Here is an 18,301-nt window from a genome sequence, read left to right on the forward strand (position 1 = left end):
TGTATAATTATTGGGCCAGTTTTGATAAATTATATTTTTATAGCAATTGTTTTTTTTCATCTAAATTTAAACATTTGTTGGTGTAAAGTTGCTGACAATGTCATGGTCTTATTAATGTTTTGAAAGTCTGCAGCAGCTGTGGTTCTGACCCACTGTGGGATGCTACAGCTCTGCTGAGGTCTCTGGAAAGGCATCCCCGGTCCCACCCTCCTCAGCTTTGGTTCCCCTGCCTCAGTGCTTAGGGACTCTTTAAAATCTGGGCAACCCTTCCCTGTCCCTGTCCCTTTCAGGCCTCCATGCTCATCAGAGGTACAAACACTACTCCCTTTTTGTTCAGAGTGAAGATCTCTGAGAATAGGAGAGGGAGGGGGAGAACGGGTCCTCTTGTAACCAAATCCCTGAGTTTCCACCTCCACGTGCTCATCTCTTGATCCCTTTCTCTGTGGTCCCAAGGACTCAAGCTCCCTTGGCTGCAGGGCTTCCCTCGTTTCCTGCCTCAGTTGTTCTGAGCCCTGATCTGAGATGCTCACCTCCCGGCTCTCTCCTGCAGGCCCCCCAAGACCAAGTTCTTCTTCACAGTCATCCCTCAGCCCATCTTCCTGAGCCCAGGCATAACCCTCACACTCCCCATCGTCTTCCGGCCTCTGGAGGCGGTAAGGTCTGCCATAGTGAGTGAGGGCAGGGAGGCACCTGGGAACAGTGACCTCAGAACAGAAAGCAGGACAGAGTACCCAGGAGCACCCCCCCGCCCTGCCACACACACACACACACACACACACACATGCTGCCCACTCCAGCAGCAATCCAGCTTGGGAGGCCCTGTCAAGGGCTTTGCCCCTCATCTCATTAGACAGAGGGCATTCCCCAGGGGATGCTGGGGGTAGAGGCTGCAATATTATACTGACCATCAGAAAGCCCTACATTCCGTGGCCGGGGATGGTGACTCACTTCTGTAATCCCAGCACTTTGGGAGGCCGAGGCAGGCAGGTCACTAGAGGCCAGGAGTTTGAGAGCGGCCTGGCCAACATGGCGAAACCCCATCTCTACTAAAAAATACAAAAGTTAGCTGGGTGTGGTGGCGCATGCCTGTAGTCCCAGCTACTTGGTAGGGTGAGGCAGGAGAATCACCTGAACCAGGAGGTGGCTGTTGCAGTGAGCTGAGATCTCACCACTGCACTCCAGCCTGGGTGACAGAGCGAGACCCCCCCACCCCGACCAAAACAAAAAAGGAACCCCTTCTACATTCCTTGGCCTCTTCCTGCCACCCCCCACCCACATTTCCTCAAAATACTTTTTCTACAAAAGAGACTCTAATCTTTGAGACCAAGACACCATAGGTGCCCAGCTATGAGTCTGACGTGGGGACCATGGCCCGGCCCTCCCCTCAGTGGTTGTGTTAGGGGTGGCTGAGGGTGGGCTGGGTGTGCAGTCCCTGAGTGCCACTGATGGGTGACTGCCTCTGCCCCGCCTCACACTACAGAAGGAGTACGTGGACCAGCTGTGGTTTGAGAAAGCGGAGGGGATGTTCTGTGTGGGCCTGCGGGCCACCCTGCCCTGCCACAGACTGATCTGCCCGCCATCCCTGCAGCTGCCCATGTGTGCTGTGGGGGACACGACTGAGGCCTGGTTCTGCCTGGATAATGTGGGGTGAGGAAGAGGCTGAAGTGCAGGCGGGGAGAGCAAGAGCTGTGAGGAGGGTGTCTGGAAGCAGGAGAGACAGGCATACTCTTGTGGGGGTAGGGTAGTCTGAGGTTCTGCCCAGCATCCCTGACTTGTTACTGCAGGAGCAGGGGCCAGAAGCCCAGTGCCCTGACCTGCCCCCCACCCCCAGGGACCTGCCCACCTTCTTCACCTGGGAGTTCTCCAGCCCATTCCAGATGCTGCCAACCATGGGGCTCTTGGAGCCAGGCCAGGCCTCTCAGATCAAGGTGACCTTTCAGCCCCTTACAGCCGTCATCCACGAGGTGCAGGCCACGTGCTGGTATGGGGCGGGCAGCCGGCAGAGGAGCAGCATCCAGCTGCAGGCTGTGGGTGAGGCCCAACCTCCCACCATCCCCAGACTGGCCCCTGCTGCACCTTCTGGGGCCTCCAGGCCTCAGTGTCCCCCACCTCCCATCTGGCTTGGCCCCCACAGGGCCTCCACCGGCCTCCTGCCCTCCCCCCAGCCCTGAAGGCTTTGCCTTTGTCTTCCATGATGCTACAGACTAAATTTTCCCTGGGGCCATCTGCCTTCTTCGAGGGGCTGTTCAGCTGGGGCCACAGAGGCCCTGGTGGTCCCCCAAGACTCCCCCCATCTCTGACCCAGCCAAGTGCGCCCAGCTGCTGGTGAGCATAAAGCACAAGTGCCTGGAGGACCAGGATGCCGAGGGCTTCCAGAAGCTGTTGTACTTCGGCTCTGTTGCTGTGGGCTGCACCTCGGAGAGGCAGATCAGGCTACACAACCCGTCGGCGGTAGGCACCAGGCGGGAGGGGCGGCAGGACTCATGGCCTCCAGGACTGGAGTCTCCTAAAATCACCGCCTTACTGAATGCCCCCCTTTCTTTCTACACCTTTGGCCCCAAGCCTCATATAACCCATGTCAGCTGTCAATAGGTGTGTCCTTCTCCTCAGCTGGGGGCTGGGCTGGGGTATACCCCAGCCAGAGCCACGAGCAGCCCTAAGACCGTCCTGACCCCAGGACCACAGTTAGCTGTGATAGTACCTTGGGGAGAATTAAAAGGCAGGTCCAGCGCGGGGCACATGACTCGGCTCCTTCTCTCCAGAATGTGGAGGCAGTCTGGCTAGTGAGGCACAGCCTGGATGCCAGCTGCCCCCACCCCCTTGGCTGGGCCCTTGGCTGGGCACGCCAGCACGCTCCACTCCGCGACCTGACCCCTTGTCCTTCTACCTGGCCCTACAGGTAAATGCCCCCTTCAGGATTGAGATTTCCCCAGAGGAACTGGCCGAAGACCAGGCCTTCTCATGCCCCACAGCCTGTGGCGCCGTGCACCCAGGAGAAAAGAAATGCGTGTCAGTGTTCTTCCACCCCAAGACTCTGGACACCAGGACTGTGGACTACTTCTCCATCCTGCCTTCTGGCTGTGCCTCCAAGACCCTGCTCAAAGTCGTTGGTTTCTGTAGAGGTACTGGTGACCCCAGCGGTCTCCCCTGGGGACAGGAGCAGCCCATGCTGAGGATTCTGAAGAGCTCCTTCCCTGCTCCTGAGAGCCAGGGCCACCTTGCCTCAGCCTGGGTGTCTGCTGCCCTCTGGTGGCCCCGTGGGGAATCATTTGTGACTACCTGGAGATTCCAGTCCCACAGGCACCCAGTGATGCTGGAGTTCTGCTCAGGCTGCCAGGGCTCTGGGCCTCTGTAGCCTGGCCCTGAGAGTACCACCTCCCTTCAGTGGGACCTTGTCTAAGACATTCTTGGGGAAGCTGATACCCCATCTCCTGTGTCCAGGCCCTGCTGTGTCCCTGCAGCACTACTGTGTCAACTTCAGCTGGGTCAAGCTTGGGGAGCGCTCCGAGCAGCCCCTGTGGATTGAGAACCAGTCGGACTGCACGGCCTACTTCCAGTTTGTCATCGACTGCCTGGAGAGTGTCTTTAGCATCAGGCCTGCCTTCGGGACCCTGGTGGGCAAGGCCCGCATGACCCTGCACTGTGCCTTCCAGCCCACTCACCCCATCATCTGCTTTCGGCGTGTGGCCTGTCTCATCCACCACCAGGTGAGTCATGGGGAGGGCGTGAGGCTGAGGGAGGAGGGGCTCCTCTGGGGCCCAGTGATGGTGACAAGGCTTGGTGGGCACTCCTCTGTATTCTGGAACTTCTAGAGCTGTCTGCCTGGTCGTCTCCCACTCCTGTGTCCCAGCCCTAGCTTTTGGAGCCAGTGTGCGGCCTGGGCACAGGGGAGATCACTCTGTGCTAGTCTTGCCCTGCTACCAGGCCAGGCGCTTTGCTGCTGCTGTGCTCATGGCCTGGGAGAGGGCGATTTGGACCCGCGGCCCCCCACTCTCCCGCCGAGCCCTGCAGGCTTTGCCTTTTCTTTGCCTTCCATGACTTCACAGACTAATTCTTCCCTGGAGCCACCCCACATAGCATGCATAGGGCAGGGAGCTTTCAAGTTAGACCCCAACCCTCGGCCCCTGGGCATGATGAGATACACTGTGCCCTGACCAGCGGGGCCTGGCCAAGATGGCAAACGGGGCTGAAATGTAACCCATAATCCCTCCCTGAGCTAGTGCCCAGGCTCAGGCTGTGTCTGTGTATCTGGAGGAATGGGTGCCTTTCTCTGATTCTCATGACGGTTTAGTATGGGCTAGGGGAGGCCTTGGGAATGGAAGAAAGAACAGAAGCCCAGAGGGAGGCCTGATGAGGCCGCATATTCTCCTACCTTGGGAGGGCCGGAATTCTAGTTTGGCAGGCCTCTGGGCTGGCCGTAGGGTGGGTGGGAGAATTCCCAGGGGCCATGGCAGAGCGGGAGGGTGGGCAATGGCTGAGTGTCCTAAGGACAGGGGTGCTCTCTCCTGACCTTCCCTGGACTCCTGCTGTGCCCTGGCTGAGCCAGACCACTGCTGAGTGCTCGCTCACTGGCCACCTGGAGCTTCTGCCCCACTGCCTGTTACCCTGTCTGCCCAGCTTCTGTCCTCAGTTCAACCCCCCAGCAACCCCCTTGCCCCACCACCCCTCCCATGCCCCATCACGCACAGACAAATGTCACAGGACCCACTGTTCCTGGACCTGATGGGGACCTGCCACTCGGACACCACCAAGCCAGCCATCCTGAAGCCTCAGCACCTCACCTGGTACCGTATACACCTGGCCCGGGGCCTGACGCTCTACCCCCCTGACATCCTGGATGCCATGCTGAAGGAGAAGAAGCTGGCGCAGGACCAGAACGGGGCCCTCATGATTCCCATCCAGGTACATGCCCTCCCCAGCTGCATATCCCTTCCCTAGTGATTCTTGGGCAATCCCATGCCCCCAGGGTCCCATGGGCACCATTAGTAGTCGGGGTGACTGGTGCAGCCTTTTCTAGACAGGAGTGTGTCCAGGAGGGGCCATAGCAAGAGGAATGGCAGTTGGGCCCTGTCTACCTCTTTCCCCATGCAGGATCTGGAGGACATGCCGGCCCCGCAGTACCCTTACATCCCCCCTATGAACGAGTTCTTCTTCGACGGCACCAGCGACATGACCATCTTCCCCCCACCCGTCAGTATAGAGCCCGTCGAGGTAGACTTTGGTGCCTGCCCAGGGCCTGAGGCCCCCAACCCTATACCCCTGTGCCTGAGGAACCACACCAAGGGCAAGATCATGGTTGTCTGGACGCGGAGGTCTGACTGCCCCTTCTGGGTGACCCCAGAGACCTGTGACGTGCCCCCTCTCAAGTCCATGGCCATGCGCCTGCACTTCCAGCCGCCTCACCCCAACTGCCTTTACGCGGTGGAGCTCGAAGCCTTTGCCATCTATAAGGTGTGTGCACACAATGAGAGGGAGGAATGCGGGGTCTCTGCTGGGAGCCTGAACGGCTGGGTGGGGTGGCAGGGGGTGACCGAGGGCAGCTTCGGGCTCCATCCTCTGCATGCCAGGCTTTCTGTTGGCTGGACAGCGGCCCCTATGGGTTTGTCTCCTCCAAAGCTCCTGGCCCAGCTAGGTCCATCTGATTTTCTCATTCTTATGTAAGTCTCCCCTCCCCTCCAAGGGAGGACTCAGCTAACATCGAGCTGTTTGGGAAAACTGGGTGCACAAGGGGACACTCCCTGGGGTTCCTGGCTAGGAGGCCTCCTGGCTTCTCTACTAGTACTTGAATTAAGAAGTGGTCCCTCTAAAGGAGCTTTGAGTAGGCAGGAACCTGGGCCTGGAGACAAAGTCAGCAGCACCAGATGATTGTGATGGGAGGGGCTTCTAGCTCAGCTTCCCTGGGTCAGGGAACTCCGAGTGCTGGCTGTCCCCAGCCCTGCTGACCTGGCCCCAGATGCATGATGCTCTCTCCTCATCCATTAGTCCTGCCTGTCCCTTTCTTATTGGCTCTGCCCACCCCACTGCCCTTGCCCAGTGGCCAAGGTATTGGGGCCCAGAGAAGAGTAGGGCTGTGCAGTCAAGATCAGGGTCACTTACCAGCTATCTGACCCTGGGCAAGTTCCTTAATGTCTCTGAGTCCTGATCTTGTCATCTCTAAACTTAGGACCACATCCAATCTTTTGAGGAGGCTTTCCAAAGTGGAGGCTTTAGTTGCCCCCATCCTAATGCCTTGGCAGTGGGGTGATGTGGAGGTTTGTAGGAACAAGGTTGTAGACGCCTGGCTCTGCTGAGCCTGTCAGATATTTAGGTTACAGGCTATAGACCTGCACAGTCCAGTACGGCCACTGTCAGCCACACGTGGCTACTGAGCTCTTAATATGTGGCTGGTCCCAACTGAGAAGTGCTGTGAGTGTAAAATGCACACTGGACTTCAAAGACTCAGTATGAAAAGAATGTAAAATATCTCATTACTAATTTTATCTTGGTTACATGTTAAAGTGATAAGATTTTAGATCTATTGGGTTAAATAAAATATACTATTAACATTAACTTCACGTGTTTTACTTTTTTAATGTGGCTACTGGAACATTTAAAGTGACATTTGCGGCTGGCATTTGTGGCTCACATGATATTTCTATTGGCCAGCGCTTCTCTAGGCTCATTCCTACAGAATGAATGGTGCTTTCACATCCCAGCCCCACCCTCCTCCTGGGTTGTGAGGACTAAAGGGAGCATTGCTGAATGGACGCAGGGCCTAGCTCCCCGCAGGAGGGGCTTGGTTGGGATGCTTGTTCTCTGCACTGTCTTCCCAGGGAGGCCCTCCTGTCTGTGTCCAGTGTGGGACTCCTGCAGCACAAGGGCAGGGAGGGGCAAGGTGGGGCACCCCACAGGGCAGACACAGGACTCTGAGCTTTGCCGTGGGTCTGGCCCCCCTGCAGGTCCTGCAGAACTACAGTAATATTGAGGAGGACTGTACCATGTGCCCATCCTGGTGCCTGACGGTGCGGGCGCAAGGCCACAGCTATTTCTCTGGCTTTGAGCACCACATCCCCCAGTATTCCCTAGATGTCCCCAAGGTGAGTGTGGCCCCAACAACAGTGGGAGGGAGAGAGAAGAGCCCTAGATTCTGCCTTGGCCTGCAGATCCCTCTCCCCTTCTCTGATGGCCTCAGAAACACATCTTTGCACCCTCCCTGGCTGTTCCCACCTCCGCCGTGCCAATTCTGGGGATCTGGGCCAGTTGAGGACTTGCTCCTGGGCCCTGACACTGGGACTGGGGAGAGTCTGGGGCCTGGACAGCTGGCCCCTTACTGCTCCATTGGAAATACTCACTGGCCCCTGTGACTCTCAGGTTCAAAACCCTCCAGCTCCTGTATTTGTTTATGTCCTGTTTACTGAATGCTTGGGTGCCCCAAGTCCTGGGTTTGGGCCCAGGGATGTGACAGCCACACCAGCAGCCCCTGCCTTTGGGAAGCACCCCGCCCTATGAGAGCGACAGCCAGTCCCATCCTCAGGAGATCATAATTCCCAGGCCACCCCAAGGCCCTTAGAAGCCCTGACCTGACAAGTAAGAGGACATAGGGCTGAAAAGCACAGAGCCTGAGGCCAGACCTCTGGCTTCCAATCTGGTTTCGCCTTCGATGTCTCCTCCAGTCTCCATCGCCTGGAGGTTTTGCATGAGACATCTGGTTGCTGGAAAAGCACCACTTTGGGACAATGTGCTTTGGGTTGATTCTGCTCCCCTCACCACCTACACTTCTGCCTTCCTATCCCAAACCTATGCCACCCCAAGATTCAGCTTGGAGGCCGCTGCTTCCCAAAGGCCTTCCTGCCTCACAGAGTCCCCCTCAATACCTCCCTCAGCCCCCTTCCCTTGGCAGTTCCTCCTGGTGGGTTGTGGCCTTTATGCAGCCCAGCAGATCTGGTGTCACTCCCTCACTGGCTTACACACAGGCACTGTCACCCCAGCTGGATGGGGACCTCTGGTCAGGGATTGCAGGTTTTGTGTTTTGCAGCCTGCTCAGCTCTCACTGGTGGTGGCCACACCCTGGATGCCTGAAGAGTGTTGGGAGCTGAGATTGTCCGGGCTGGTTTCCATCAGTTACCTGCATGAGAATCATCTAGAAGGGGTTACTTGCTTTTTTATTTTGTATTTTCTGATATAGAATTTTGCTTTGTCACCCAGGTTGGAGTACAGTGGTGTGATCTTGGTTCACTGCAGCCTCTGCCTCCTGGGTTCGAGCGATTTTGTAGTCTCAGCTTCCCATGTAGCTGAGATTACAGATGCATGCTACTACACCTGGCTAATTTTTGTAATTTTAGTAGAGATGGGGCCCACCATATTGACCAGGCTGGTCTTGAACTCCTGCTTCAAGTGATCCGCCTGCCTCAGCCTCCTAAAGTGCAGGGATTACAGGTGTGAGCCACCGCACCTGGCCCAAAGGGGTTAGTTACTGCAGCCCCAGAACTTCTGGACCAGGTTCTCTGAAAATGAGTTATCCAAAGGGTGATGCAAAGACACCCTAAAATGAGACAACTTCTACTTTATCCTTGAGGAGCGGCCTTGGAGGCCTGAGTTTCCCAGGGGCCTGTGGCTCCCTGTCTCCCTGTCTGGAGGTCTCTGGAGAACAAAAGCATTCTTTGGTGTCAGCTCATGGCATCCTTCAATTCCCTGTTCCCAGGGCATTGACTGGGCTGCAGGGCAGCACCTCGGATTTCCTTGGAGACAACTCCTCCCAAGTCCCCATTTGGCCCTGAGTGTGTTGAAGGGTGGAACTCTAAGCGGGGGGCCGCTTTCCTCCTCTCCCACCCCCAGCTATTTCCGGCAGTGTCCTCCGGTGAGCCCACCTACCGCAGCCTGCTCCTGGTCAACAAAGACTGCATGCTGCTGACCTTCAGCCTGGCCCCCCAGAGAGGCTCAGAGGTCATCCTTCGGCCCACCTCGGGCCTTGTGGCACCCGGGGCCCACCAGATCTTCCTCATCTGCACCTACCCCAAGGGCAGCTCCTGGAAGCAGCACACGTTCTACCTGCAGTGCAATGCTTCGCCCCAGTATCTCAAGGTAGGAGGCAGAGGTAGGGGACCTGGGTCCTTGGGAATGGGCCATAATCTTGAACCACCCTTTTCAAGGCCACATTCTGGGGTTGGCCCCTAAGATTTCCAGGGAGCCACTTCCCCTCCAGGAAGTAGCATAGTAGGGAAGGAACCCCCTTGACCACACTGTGAACAACTTTCCCACCCCTCAGGACCTTGCCTGTCCACCCCGTGGGGTCTGAGGCCAAGAAAGAGGGTACAGAGAACCCAGAGGAAGGATCTGGGGGAGGCAAGACACCTGCAGGTGGTAGAGGGATATTTGGGGCCAGGCCAGCAATAGGTTCTGGGGTGGTGGGTCCATGTCTGGCCCCATGAAATGGTCTGTAGATCCTCTCTCAGTCCCTGAGTTCTTTTCAAGAATTATCTCCTGGGCCAGTCACCATTGACTCTGCTTTTGACAGAAACTGCCAGTATACAGGCTGACAGAGGGCCTTTCACTGCCCGCTCCAAGGGGGGAAAGTTGCCTAGCCATGGCTTCCTGGACATGTGGGTGGAGCTGGGACTGCAGAGTGAGGTCAGGGCACTGCCCTCCTTCCTCTGGCTCTAGGAGGTGAGCATGTACAGCCGGGAGGAGCCCCTGCAGCTGAAGCTGGACACCCACAAAAGCCTCTACTTCAAGCCCACCTGGGTGGGCTGCTCCTCCACCAGCCCCTTCACCTTCCGCAACCCCTCGCGTCTGCCACTGCAGTTCGAGTGGAGGGTCTCTGAGCAGCACCGAAAGATGCTGGCTGTCCAGCCCTCCAGGGGGCTAATCCAGCCCAATGAGAGACTTGTGAGTGACTCCCCTCCTGCCAAGTGATGGCAGCCTTCACCTCTGTCATCTCTTACTTGTGCCTATCATAGCCCAGACTTGCCAAGCGCACCCCCTATTCCATCCACAGTAACCTCCCCCACCTGGTGATGAGGTGTTAATATTACTCTCACTGTGCCCCTACCCTTTTACAAATAATTGAGGCTTGGTGGGGCAGCCATTTACGAAGAGCATAAGTTAGGCTGTGCAGGGCTGGGACTAGAACCAGTGTTTCTGATGCCAGGGCCGAGGGGCATGTCACCTCCCCGTCCATGGTCCCCAAAGCTGGGAGGTCACTGGGAGGGTGGGTTGCAGCAGCTGGATTTGGGCCCAAATGGCCAGCCACCAGTGAGGGTAAGGAAGAGGACTGTAGTCACAGCAGCTGTGCTGGCTGGGATTCAAAATAGCAGATCCCTGTCCCTAGTCTAGAGCCTTACAGACGGGCTGGGGAGGCCAAACTTGGGACAAGAAGCACCAGCACAGGCATCTGTAAGAGCCCGAGGGACAGTCCCTTGGGGGGACAAGAGGCCTCATAGCCTGTGGAATTGGCCTGGAGTGTTGACACCCTGCTCCCACCCTCACTACTGTCTGACCCTGGGCAAGGGACCCCACTTCGCTGAACCTCCAGTTTCTCATCAGAAAATGAGGCATGGAAATAATGCTGCTGACCCCGTGGGGATATAGGATCGAGAGGCTTGGGGAGACTCCATGCATGTGCTGTGTACAATGCCTGGCACAGGGTAGATTCTGAGAAAGGGCTGCCAATAGCATGACACCCTGCAGTGGGGCCTTGGATGGCCGGGTACCCGTGGAGGGGCTTCCGAAGGCCACTGCAGGGATCATTTCTGTGACCCCAGACGCTGACGTGGACCTTCAGCCCTTTGGAGGAGACCAAGTACCTGTTCCAAGTGGGGATGTGGGTCTGGGAAGCTGGCCTGTCGCCAAATGCCAACCCCGCTGCCACCACCCACTACATGCTCCGGCTGGTGGGCGTGGGGCTCACCAGCAGCCTCTCTGTGAGTGGGAGGGCTCTGGCAAGAGGGGGCTGGTGGAGGGGCCCGGACATGTGGGAGGGAAGGTCCCAGGGAACCTCACCTCAAGAGGGCAGGGGATAGGAGTCCTCTGCCCTGGACACCCCAAACTTACCCTTCCTTGGGGGATGCTCTGAAAATGGGGCTGGGAGAGTGGGGCTGTGGGCCTTGAGGAGCCCCCACTCCCGGCTGGCTGACTGTGGCCTCCAGGCAAAGGAAAAGCAGCTGGACTTTGGGAATGTGCTGGTGAACAGCAAGCAGTCCAGGTTCCTTGTCCTCCTGAATGATGGCAACTGCACCCTCTATTACCGCCTCTACCTGGAGCAGGGCAGCCCTGAGGCCGTTGACAACCACCCACTCGGTACTTGGGCCTGAGCTGGGACTGGGGCCAGGGGGAGGTGGGAGGAGGTACTTGTTAAGATCAATTAACCTGCTGGGCACATTGGCATGTGGCTGTAGTCCCAGCTGTTCAAGAAGCTGAGGTGGGAGTATTGCTTGAGCCCAGGAGTTCCATGCTGCAGTGCACTATGATCACAACTGTGAAGAGCCACTGCCTTCTAGCCTGGGCAACATAGCGAGACCCCACCTCTGAACCTCAGCTTCCTCATCGGTTAAAAGGGGCCACAGGAGGCACCTACCTCACAGGGCTGCTAGGTGGGGAAAAGTGCTTAGCAGGTGCCAGTGACACAAAGTTGGGTGTAGTCCCTCTGACCCAGGCTGGGAGGAGGGGCTCCAGTCCCTGTTTCCAGCCTCAGGGCCTGCTGTCCTCCCCTGGTGCCCAGGGGAGGGTATCTACAAATGAGCAGGAGGAGAGGCTGGGCCTCCTCTACCCACTGACCCACCGGCATCATCCCTGAGCAGCTCTGCAGCTGGACCGAACAGAGGGGAGCATGCCACCCCGGTCCCAGGACACCATCTGCCTGACTGCCTATCCCAAGCACCAGTCCCAGTACTCCTGGACCATCAGCTACTCTCTCCTTTCCCACAGAGGTACCTAGACCACCTAGCATAGAGAGTCAGGGCCAGGGAAGTGCAGGATGAAGGGGGAGGGCTGTGTGAGGCAGTGGATGCTAAGCATCAGGCAGAGCTGGCAGGGTGAGTGGGGTGTGCTGGAGTGTGCCTCTGGTGTCTGGCATAAATGCCGCACACCAGATGTGTCTGTCCAGATGAGTGTCCATATGTGCGTATGCCCAATGCAGAGTTAGGAGCTGTGCTGACTTACTGTGAAATCTTAGCTCCCAAGCCTCCCTGGACATCATCTTCCTTCTCCGTAAAATGGAGTTCTTACTAGCCTGCCCTAGGCAGGTTGGAAGGAGTCCAGGGCAGCATAGAAAGGAAATTAAGAGTGTGGACTGGGGCCAGAGGCTCTGGACCTGGATCCTGGCTCTAGCACTTGTAACCTTAACAAGTTGCTTCACCTCCCTGTGCTCAGTTTCCACATGTCTCAAATGGGGATAATAAGCTGGGCATGGTGGCTCACACCTGTAATCCCAGCACTTTGGGAAGCCCAGGTGGGAGGATTGGTTGAGGCCAGGAGTTCGAGACCAGCCTGGGCAACATAGCAAGACCCCACCTCTACAAAAATAAAAGTATTAGCTGGGTGTGTTAGCATGCACCTGTTGTCCTAGCTACTTGGGAGGCTGAGGCAGGAGGATTGCTTGAGCTCAGGAGGTAAAGGTTGCAATGAGTAAGCTGTGATTGTGCCACTGCTTTCCAGCCTGGCAACACAGTAAGACCCTATCTCAAAAATGAATTGAAATGAAATGAAATAAATAAATAAAAATGGGAATAATAATGTCACACAGGCCAGAAAAGGGAAGCGAAGTCACAATACCTGCCACCACTTGCATGAACTTTGAAAACATTAAGCTAAGCGAAAGAAGCCAGTCACAAAAAGCCACATGTTAAATAATTTCATTTATATGAAATGTCCAGAATAGACAGAGGGAGACAGAAAGTAGATTAGCAGTTGCCTGGGGAGGGTGAATGGGGAGGGATGGCTAATTGGTACTAGCCTTCTTTTTGGGATGAGGAAAATTTTCTAAAATTAGATAGTGGTGATGTTTGCACAACTCTGTGAATATACAAAACAAACAAACAAACAAACAAACAAAACACTGAATCGTATGTGTTAAAAGGGTAAGTTACCCAGTATATAATGGTGTCTCAATAAAGCTGTTATTAAACAAAATAGTTTGAAAACAAATCACGGTGCACATTAAGTGCAGGCATGTGTATAAGGCACCGAGGACAATGCCCAGTACACAGAAAGTGTCAGACAAGGGCTGGCTGTTGTTGGAAATGCCCTAGAGCCCAAGAGGGGTCCACTGCTCCTGATGAGGGTCCTGGGGCCAGCTGCCCAGGACTCCTGCACCTTTGGCCTGCATGTCCTCTCCAGGGAGGGTGGGAGGCAAGCCCACTTCTCTCTTCCTCACCCCTCTCCCCAGATAACAAGGCTGGGGAGAAGCAGGAGCTGTGCTGTGTCTCCCTGGTGGCTGTGTACCCCTTGCTTTCCATCCTGGATATCAGCTCCATGGGCAGTGCCGAGGGTATCACCCGGAAGCACCTGTGGCGCCTCTTCTCTCTGGACCTACTTAACAGTTACTTGGAGCGTGACCCCACCCCCTGTGAGCTCACCTACAAGGTGCCCACCCGGCACAGGTGAGCTGAGCCTGGGGTGCGGGTGGGGGCTGGGGGCAGGGCCTATCTAGGGGTGTTCATGGAACTTTCTACCCAGACTCCCAGAACAAGGAAGCTGTTTCCCATCTCTTTGAGGGAAGAGCTCCCCAGTTCTTGCCCATCCCTGGAGGGGCCCAGGGAAGGGAGGAATTGGCTTGGGGTCTGAAGAGCCAGCCCATCCTTGTCCCTGAGTCCCAGATTCTTCAGTTCCCACCTGGAGGGAGGCGAGTGCCCAAGCCAGCCATCCCTGGGAGGGCCCTGCCCTGGCTCCATCCCCATCTCTGACCCCCTTTCTCTGTTCCACACAGCACGAGCCAGATCCCCCGCATCCTCACCCCTTTAAAGCTTGACTTCAATTTCGGGGCCGCACCGTTCAAGGCCCCACCTTCCGTGGTATTCCTGGCCCTGAAGAACAACGGAGTGGTGCCCCTGGACTGGTATGGTTTGAAGGGGGCCACTGAGGGGCCTGGGAGACAAGTGCCTAGAGGCTGAAGGAGAACAAGAGCTGCACTCTCTTGCCAGTGATGGCCTGGCTGCTTGCTGTCGGTGAAGAGTGCGTCTCTCACTGATGGCTGTGGAGGCCAGGGTGGGACTGGGGTTGCCAGCAGGACCTGGGGCCTGTCACCGGCTGAGACGTGGTGATAGGCTCAGAAGTGGTGGGACTGCCCTGATGGAGCCTGGGCGTAGTGGCCTTAATAGCGTAACAAATGAGACGCATTCACTGGGTATCTGCTGCACACCAGGACCTGCGCTTTACAAGCCTTTTCTCCTCCAATCCTGTGGGAAACTCCTCTTCTCTAGACTCTTTCATAGACAGGGAGGCTGAGGGTCAGCAAGGTTAAGGACTCAGCAAAGACCATTCAGCCATCAATGGACAGAGCCAGGTTCAAAGCTGGATTTGTCTGGTCCAGAGCCCTTGCCTACCCCAGTTAGTCAGCAAGAAGCCTGAGCTGCTTCCACATAGTACGCAGTGGCTCGGTGCTGCGGCCCACCTGACACAGCCCCAGCTTAGTGGAGGCTGGGCCTGAATGGGAGCAAGTTGAGGGTCTCTGGTGGGGAAGGACAGGGACCTGCTGCCGGGGACAGAGCTGCCCCCGAGGGTCCTGTCCGAGAGGCTTTTCTCCCCCAGGGGCTCAGAACTTGTGCCCAGCAAACATCCTGCTTCCGTGCCTGGACTTTTCCTCCCTCCACCATGTGCCTTGGTTTCCTAGTAAACTCCCTTTTGATGACTTCCAACTTTGCTTGGCTAAACAGAGGTGAAAAAAGAAGTGTCTCCATCTGGGTCAGACTTGGGAGAGGGATCCAGGGGTCTGGCCAGGGCATGGCAGTGAGTGGGGGAGAATGAAAATAGGCAGGTGGGGGCTTCTGTGATCAGGAACTCGCTGGCCTAAGCAGAGAGAGCCTTGGGGAATGTGGGGTGAAAGGGGTGGGGTCTGCATCATCGGGTGGGCACTAGCGGCCCCTCACTCTCTGACTGTCCCCTTTCTCCTCCATGGTGGAGGAAGATGGGGAAACTGGCGCTTTAGGGGGCTCCTGTCTGAGAAGGGCCAGAACTGTGAGTAACTGAGGGCTCCCAGCCCTGAATGACTGGGAAGCTTGGCAGAGCTGCCAGCCTGGTGGGGAAGGCCAGGGACTGCCTTGAGCTCCAGACCTGCCATTCACTGGGCTCTTTGAATGGGCCCGGAGCCAGGCCCTACAGAGCTCCAGGGAGAGGGGTGGGGGCAGAAAAAGCGGTGTTGGCCTGTGTCCTGGAGGGGACTGCGCGCCGGTGTTTGTGTAGGAGCAACCAACTCACGCTCTCTGTGGAGAGGGTCCAGGCTGCTGGAAACAGAGGCGGGGGAAACCCAGGCAGCATGCCCAGCCAGCCAGGCCCATCCATCAGGAGATCATCTGAGGTGCAGGAAGGCAATCTGTGCCTCTTCCAGGATTCTAAGTAGATTGACTCTCCTATGCTTTTTGTGTTGTTGTATTTCCTTTCAATTTCTTAGAAGGCTATTTTTGAAAATTCTAGTCCGTCTCTTCTGAGCTCATAAAGAACAGACGGAGAGTTTTATTCCTGCCAAGGCCTGTCAGAGAGGGCCAGGAGGCAGCAGCAGGCAGGAACCCCACGTGGGAGGGGGAGCTCCAGGGGAAGCAGGGAGCCATGCAGCCGCCCCACTCCCTCCACGCCTTCTTCCCTTCGCGCCTCTGCTTTATCTGGCCCTGGCCTTTGTAGGGTCTTGCATTTAAGGGGAGATTCTTTTCAGATGTCAAATATGCTGGTTAACAGCATTTGTTCACTCACGCAGTCTTTAATTCATTGGCCACACCTTTACTGCGAGCTTCCTAGATGCAGGCTCTGGGCTGGTCTTCAGGATAGAAATGGGGATGGAGGCCGGGCGCGGTGGCTCAAGCTTGTAATCCCAGCACTTTGGGAGGCCGAGACGGGCAGATCACGAGGCCAGGAGATCGAGACCATCCTGGCTAACATGGTGAAACCCTGTCTTTACTAAAAAATACAAAAAACTAGCCGGGTGACGTGGCGGGCGCCTGTAGTCCCAGCTGCTTGGGAGGCCAAGGCAGGAGAATGGCGTAAATCCAGGAGGCAGAGCTTGCAGTGAGCTGAGACCTGGCCACTGCACTCCAGCCTGGGCGGCAGAGCGAGACTCCGTCTAAAAAAAAAAAAAAAAATGGGGATGGGCCTAGTCCTTTCCTTCCAGGTGCGGATTCAGAAGGGCTTCCTACCTAGGGAAAGCTACAACTAAGCTAGACCTACAGCCTGGCGGGAAAAGGCAGAAAGGCCGTAAAGCGCCTTCCAGACAGGTGGCCTGGTGTGTACAACGCATGGCTGGGGCAGCGAGTGGGAGAGAGTGGAGAGTCTCAAATGAGACTGAGGAGGTAGGCAAGGGCCAGGACGTGCAGGGCCTTGGAATCCTCCTTCAGAGAGTTTGGACTTCTTCCTGAGGACATCATGGGATGGGCATCGGGAAGTTAGGAGCAAAGACAGGATCAGCTTTTAAGACCTGTCACACTGGAGGAGAATGGGTTAGCAGCTTGAGGCAAGGGGACAGGTTGGGAGGCTGTTGTGGTCCTCCAGATAGAGGGCTGCAAGATGGCGTAGAAGCCCACACTAGAGGGCTGGAAGGGAAAGGGGTTGGAATTATTTAGGAGGGAGGCTGGACCAGGCATGGTGGCTCATGCCTGTAATCCCAGCACTTTGGGTGGCCAAGGTGGGAAGATCACTTGAGGTCGGGAGTTTGAGACCAGCCTGGCCAACATGGTGAAACTCTGTTTCTACTAAAAATACAAAAATTAACCAGATGTGCTGGTACACACCTGTAATCCCAGCTACTCAGGAGGCTGAGGCAGGAGAACTGCTGAAACCTGAGAGGTGGAGGTTGCAGTGAGCTGAGATCACACCACTGCACTCTAGCCTGGGTGACAGAGTGAGACTGTCTCAAAAAAAAAAAAAAAAAAAAGGACTGGACCAGGGCAGAAGGCAGTGAGGACAAAGGAGAGGCTGAAATATTAAAGGACTCCAAACTAGCAAGGTTTCCAATTTTGCCACTGCTCAGTGTCCCCAGTAAAATGACAACAGTGTTCTACTCACTTGTAACAAGTCAGACAACATAGGAGCAATGGAAAAAAAGTAAGAAGCTCCGCAGTCCCCTCTCCAAGACCAGCTGCTAGGGTGATGAGGATTCAGAATGTGCCTTTCACACTCAGCATTTGCACAACACGCAGACACGCACTCATTTACAGAGTGATTCTCTTTCTTATTTTTACAGTAATAGCCCAATACTGTACCTGTTACTTTCAGGAATAGTGATGCTTTCATTCAGCATTATATCAGTAACATCTCCTTTAGATCAATACATATAACGCATTCTTTTAAATAGCTGTATAATATGCCATAATATGGGTGGACTTTAAATCGTTAAATCACTCCTTTATTGGAAACTCTAATTGTTCCCAGCTGCTTTTTTTGCATGACCACTACAAAGAAAGTGGTGATAGATATCCGTGTGTATATGTACATGCACACATATGTGCTTTTATTCCTACGAATTGGTTTCCCAGACTTTTGGGTCAAAGGGCGAATGCTGCCAAAATTCCATTCAAGAGGCTGAGCAGTTCCCTCTCCATCCACCTGTGTTTGAGTCTGTTCTTTCTAAACTTACCAGTGTTGAATGTTACTATTCTTCACGCTTCAGATGTGAAAAAATTTAAGACTGGTTCCTTTTGAGGGTTTGGACTTAGGCCTCCCTGACGCCTACTGAGGCTTCCAGGTGCATGTTGCACGCTTTCTCTCAGGTGCGTATTACATGCTTTGTTTCAGGTGCGTGTTGCGTGTTTTCTCTCAGGTGTGTGTTGTGAGCTTTTTCTCTCAGGTGTGCGTTGTGTGCTTTCTCTCAGGTGTGTGTTGCTTGCCTTCTTTCAGGTGTGTGTTGCGCACTTCCTCTCAGGTGTGTGTTGCGCGCATTCTCCTCAGGTATGTGTTGTGCTCATTCTCTTCAAGTGTGTGTTGTGCGCTTTCTCTCAGGTGTGCATTGTTTGCTTTCTCTCAGGTGTGTGTTGTGCGCATTCTCCTCAGGTGTGTGTTGTGCACATTTCCTCAGGTGTGTGTTGTGTGCTTTCAGGTGTGCGTTGTGCGCATTCTCCTCAGGTGTGTGTTGTGCGCATTCTCCTCAGGTGTGCGTTGTGCGCATTCTCCTCAGGTGTGTGTTGTG

The 18,301-nt window shown here is 55.5% G+C and overlaps 1 protein-coding gene across 1 annotated transcript in view; it reads left to right on the plus strand.

The window, feature by feature from the left end:
- The window catches only part of CCDC108 (coiled-coil domain containing 108), a 41,227-nt gene that overhangs the window by 9,103 nt on the left and 13,823 nt on the right, over positions 1–18,301 (plus strand). The window contains exons 6-21 of the mRNA XM_011932237.1: positions 551–653; positions 1,481–1,647; positions 1,832–2,031; positions 2,306–2,451; positions 2,900–3,122; positions 3,442–3,707; positions 4,702–4,902; positions 5,092–5,451; positions 6,939–7,076; positions 8,815–9,060; positions 9,640–9,864; positions 10,740–10,898; positions 11,124–11,274; positions 11,775–11,903; positions 13,361–13,574; positions 13,901–14,029. Coding sequence (XP_011787627.1) covers positions 551–653; positions 1,481–1,647; positions 1,832–2,031; positions 2,306–2,451; positions 2,900–3,122; positions 3,442–3,707; positions 4,702–4,902; positions 5,092–5,451; positions 6,939–7,076; positions 8,815–9,060; positions 9,640–9,864; positions 10,740–10,898; positions 11,124–11,274; positions 11,775–11,903; positions 13,361–13,574; positions 13,901–14,029 — 3,057 coding nt within the window. The remainder of the gene's footprint in view (positions 1–550; positions 654–1,480; positions 1,648–1,831; positions 2,032–2,305; positions 2,452–2,899; positions 3,123–3,441; positions 3,708–4,701; positions 4,903–5,091; positions 5,452–6,938; positions 7,077–8,814; positions 9,061–9,639; positions 9,865–10,739; positions 10,899–11,123; positions 11,275–11,774; positions 11,904–13,360; positions 13,575–13,900; positions 14,030–18,301) is intronic.

The sequence above is a fragment of the Colobus angolensis genome, unplaced genomic scaffold (genome assembly GCF_000951035.1).
Source record: "Colobus angolensis palliatus isolate OR3802 unplaced genomic scaffold, Cang.pa_1.0 Scaffold95, whole genome shotgun sequence".
NCBI classification, from domain to species: Eukaryota; Metazoa; Chordata; class Mammalia; order Primates; family Cercopithecidae; genus Colobus; species Colobus angolensis.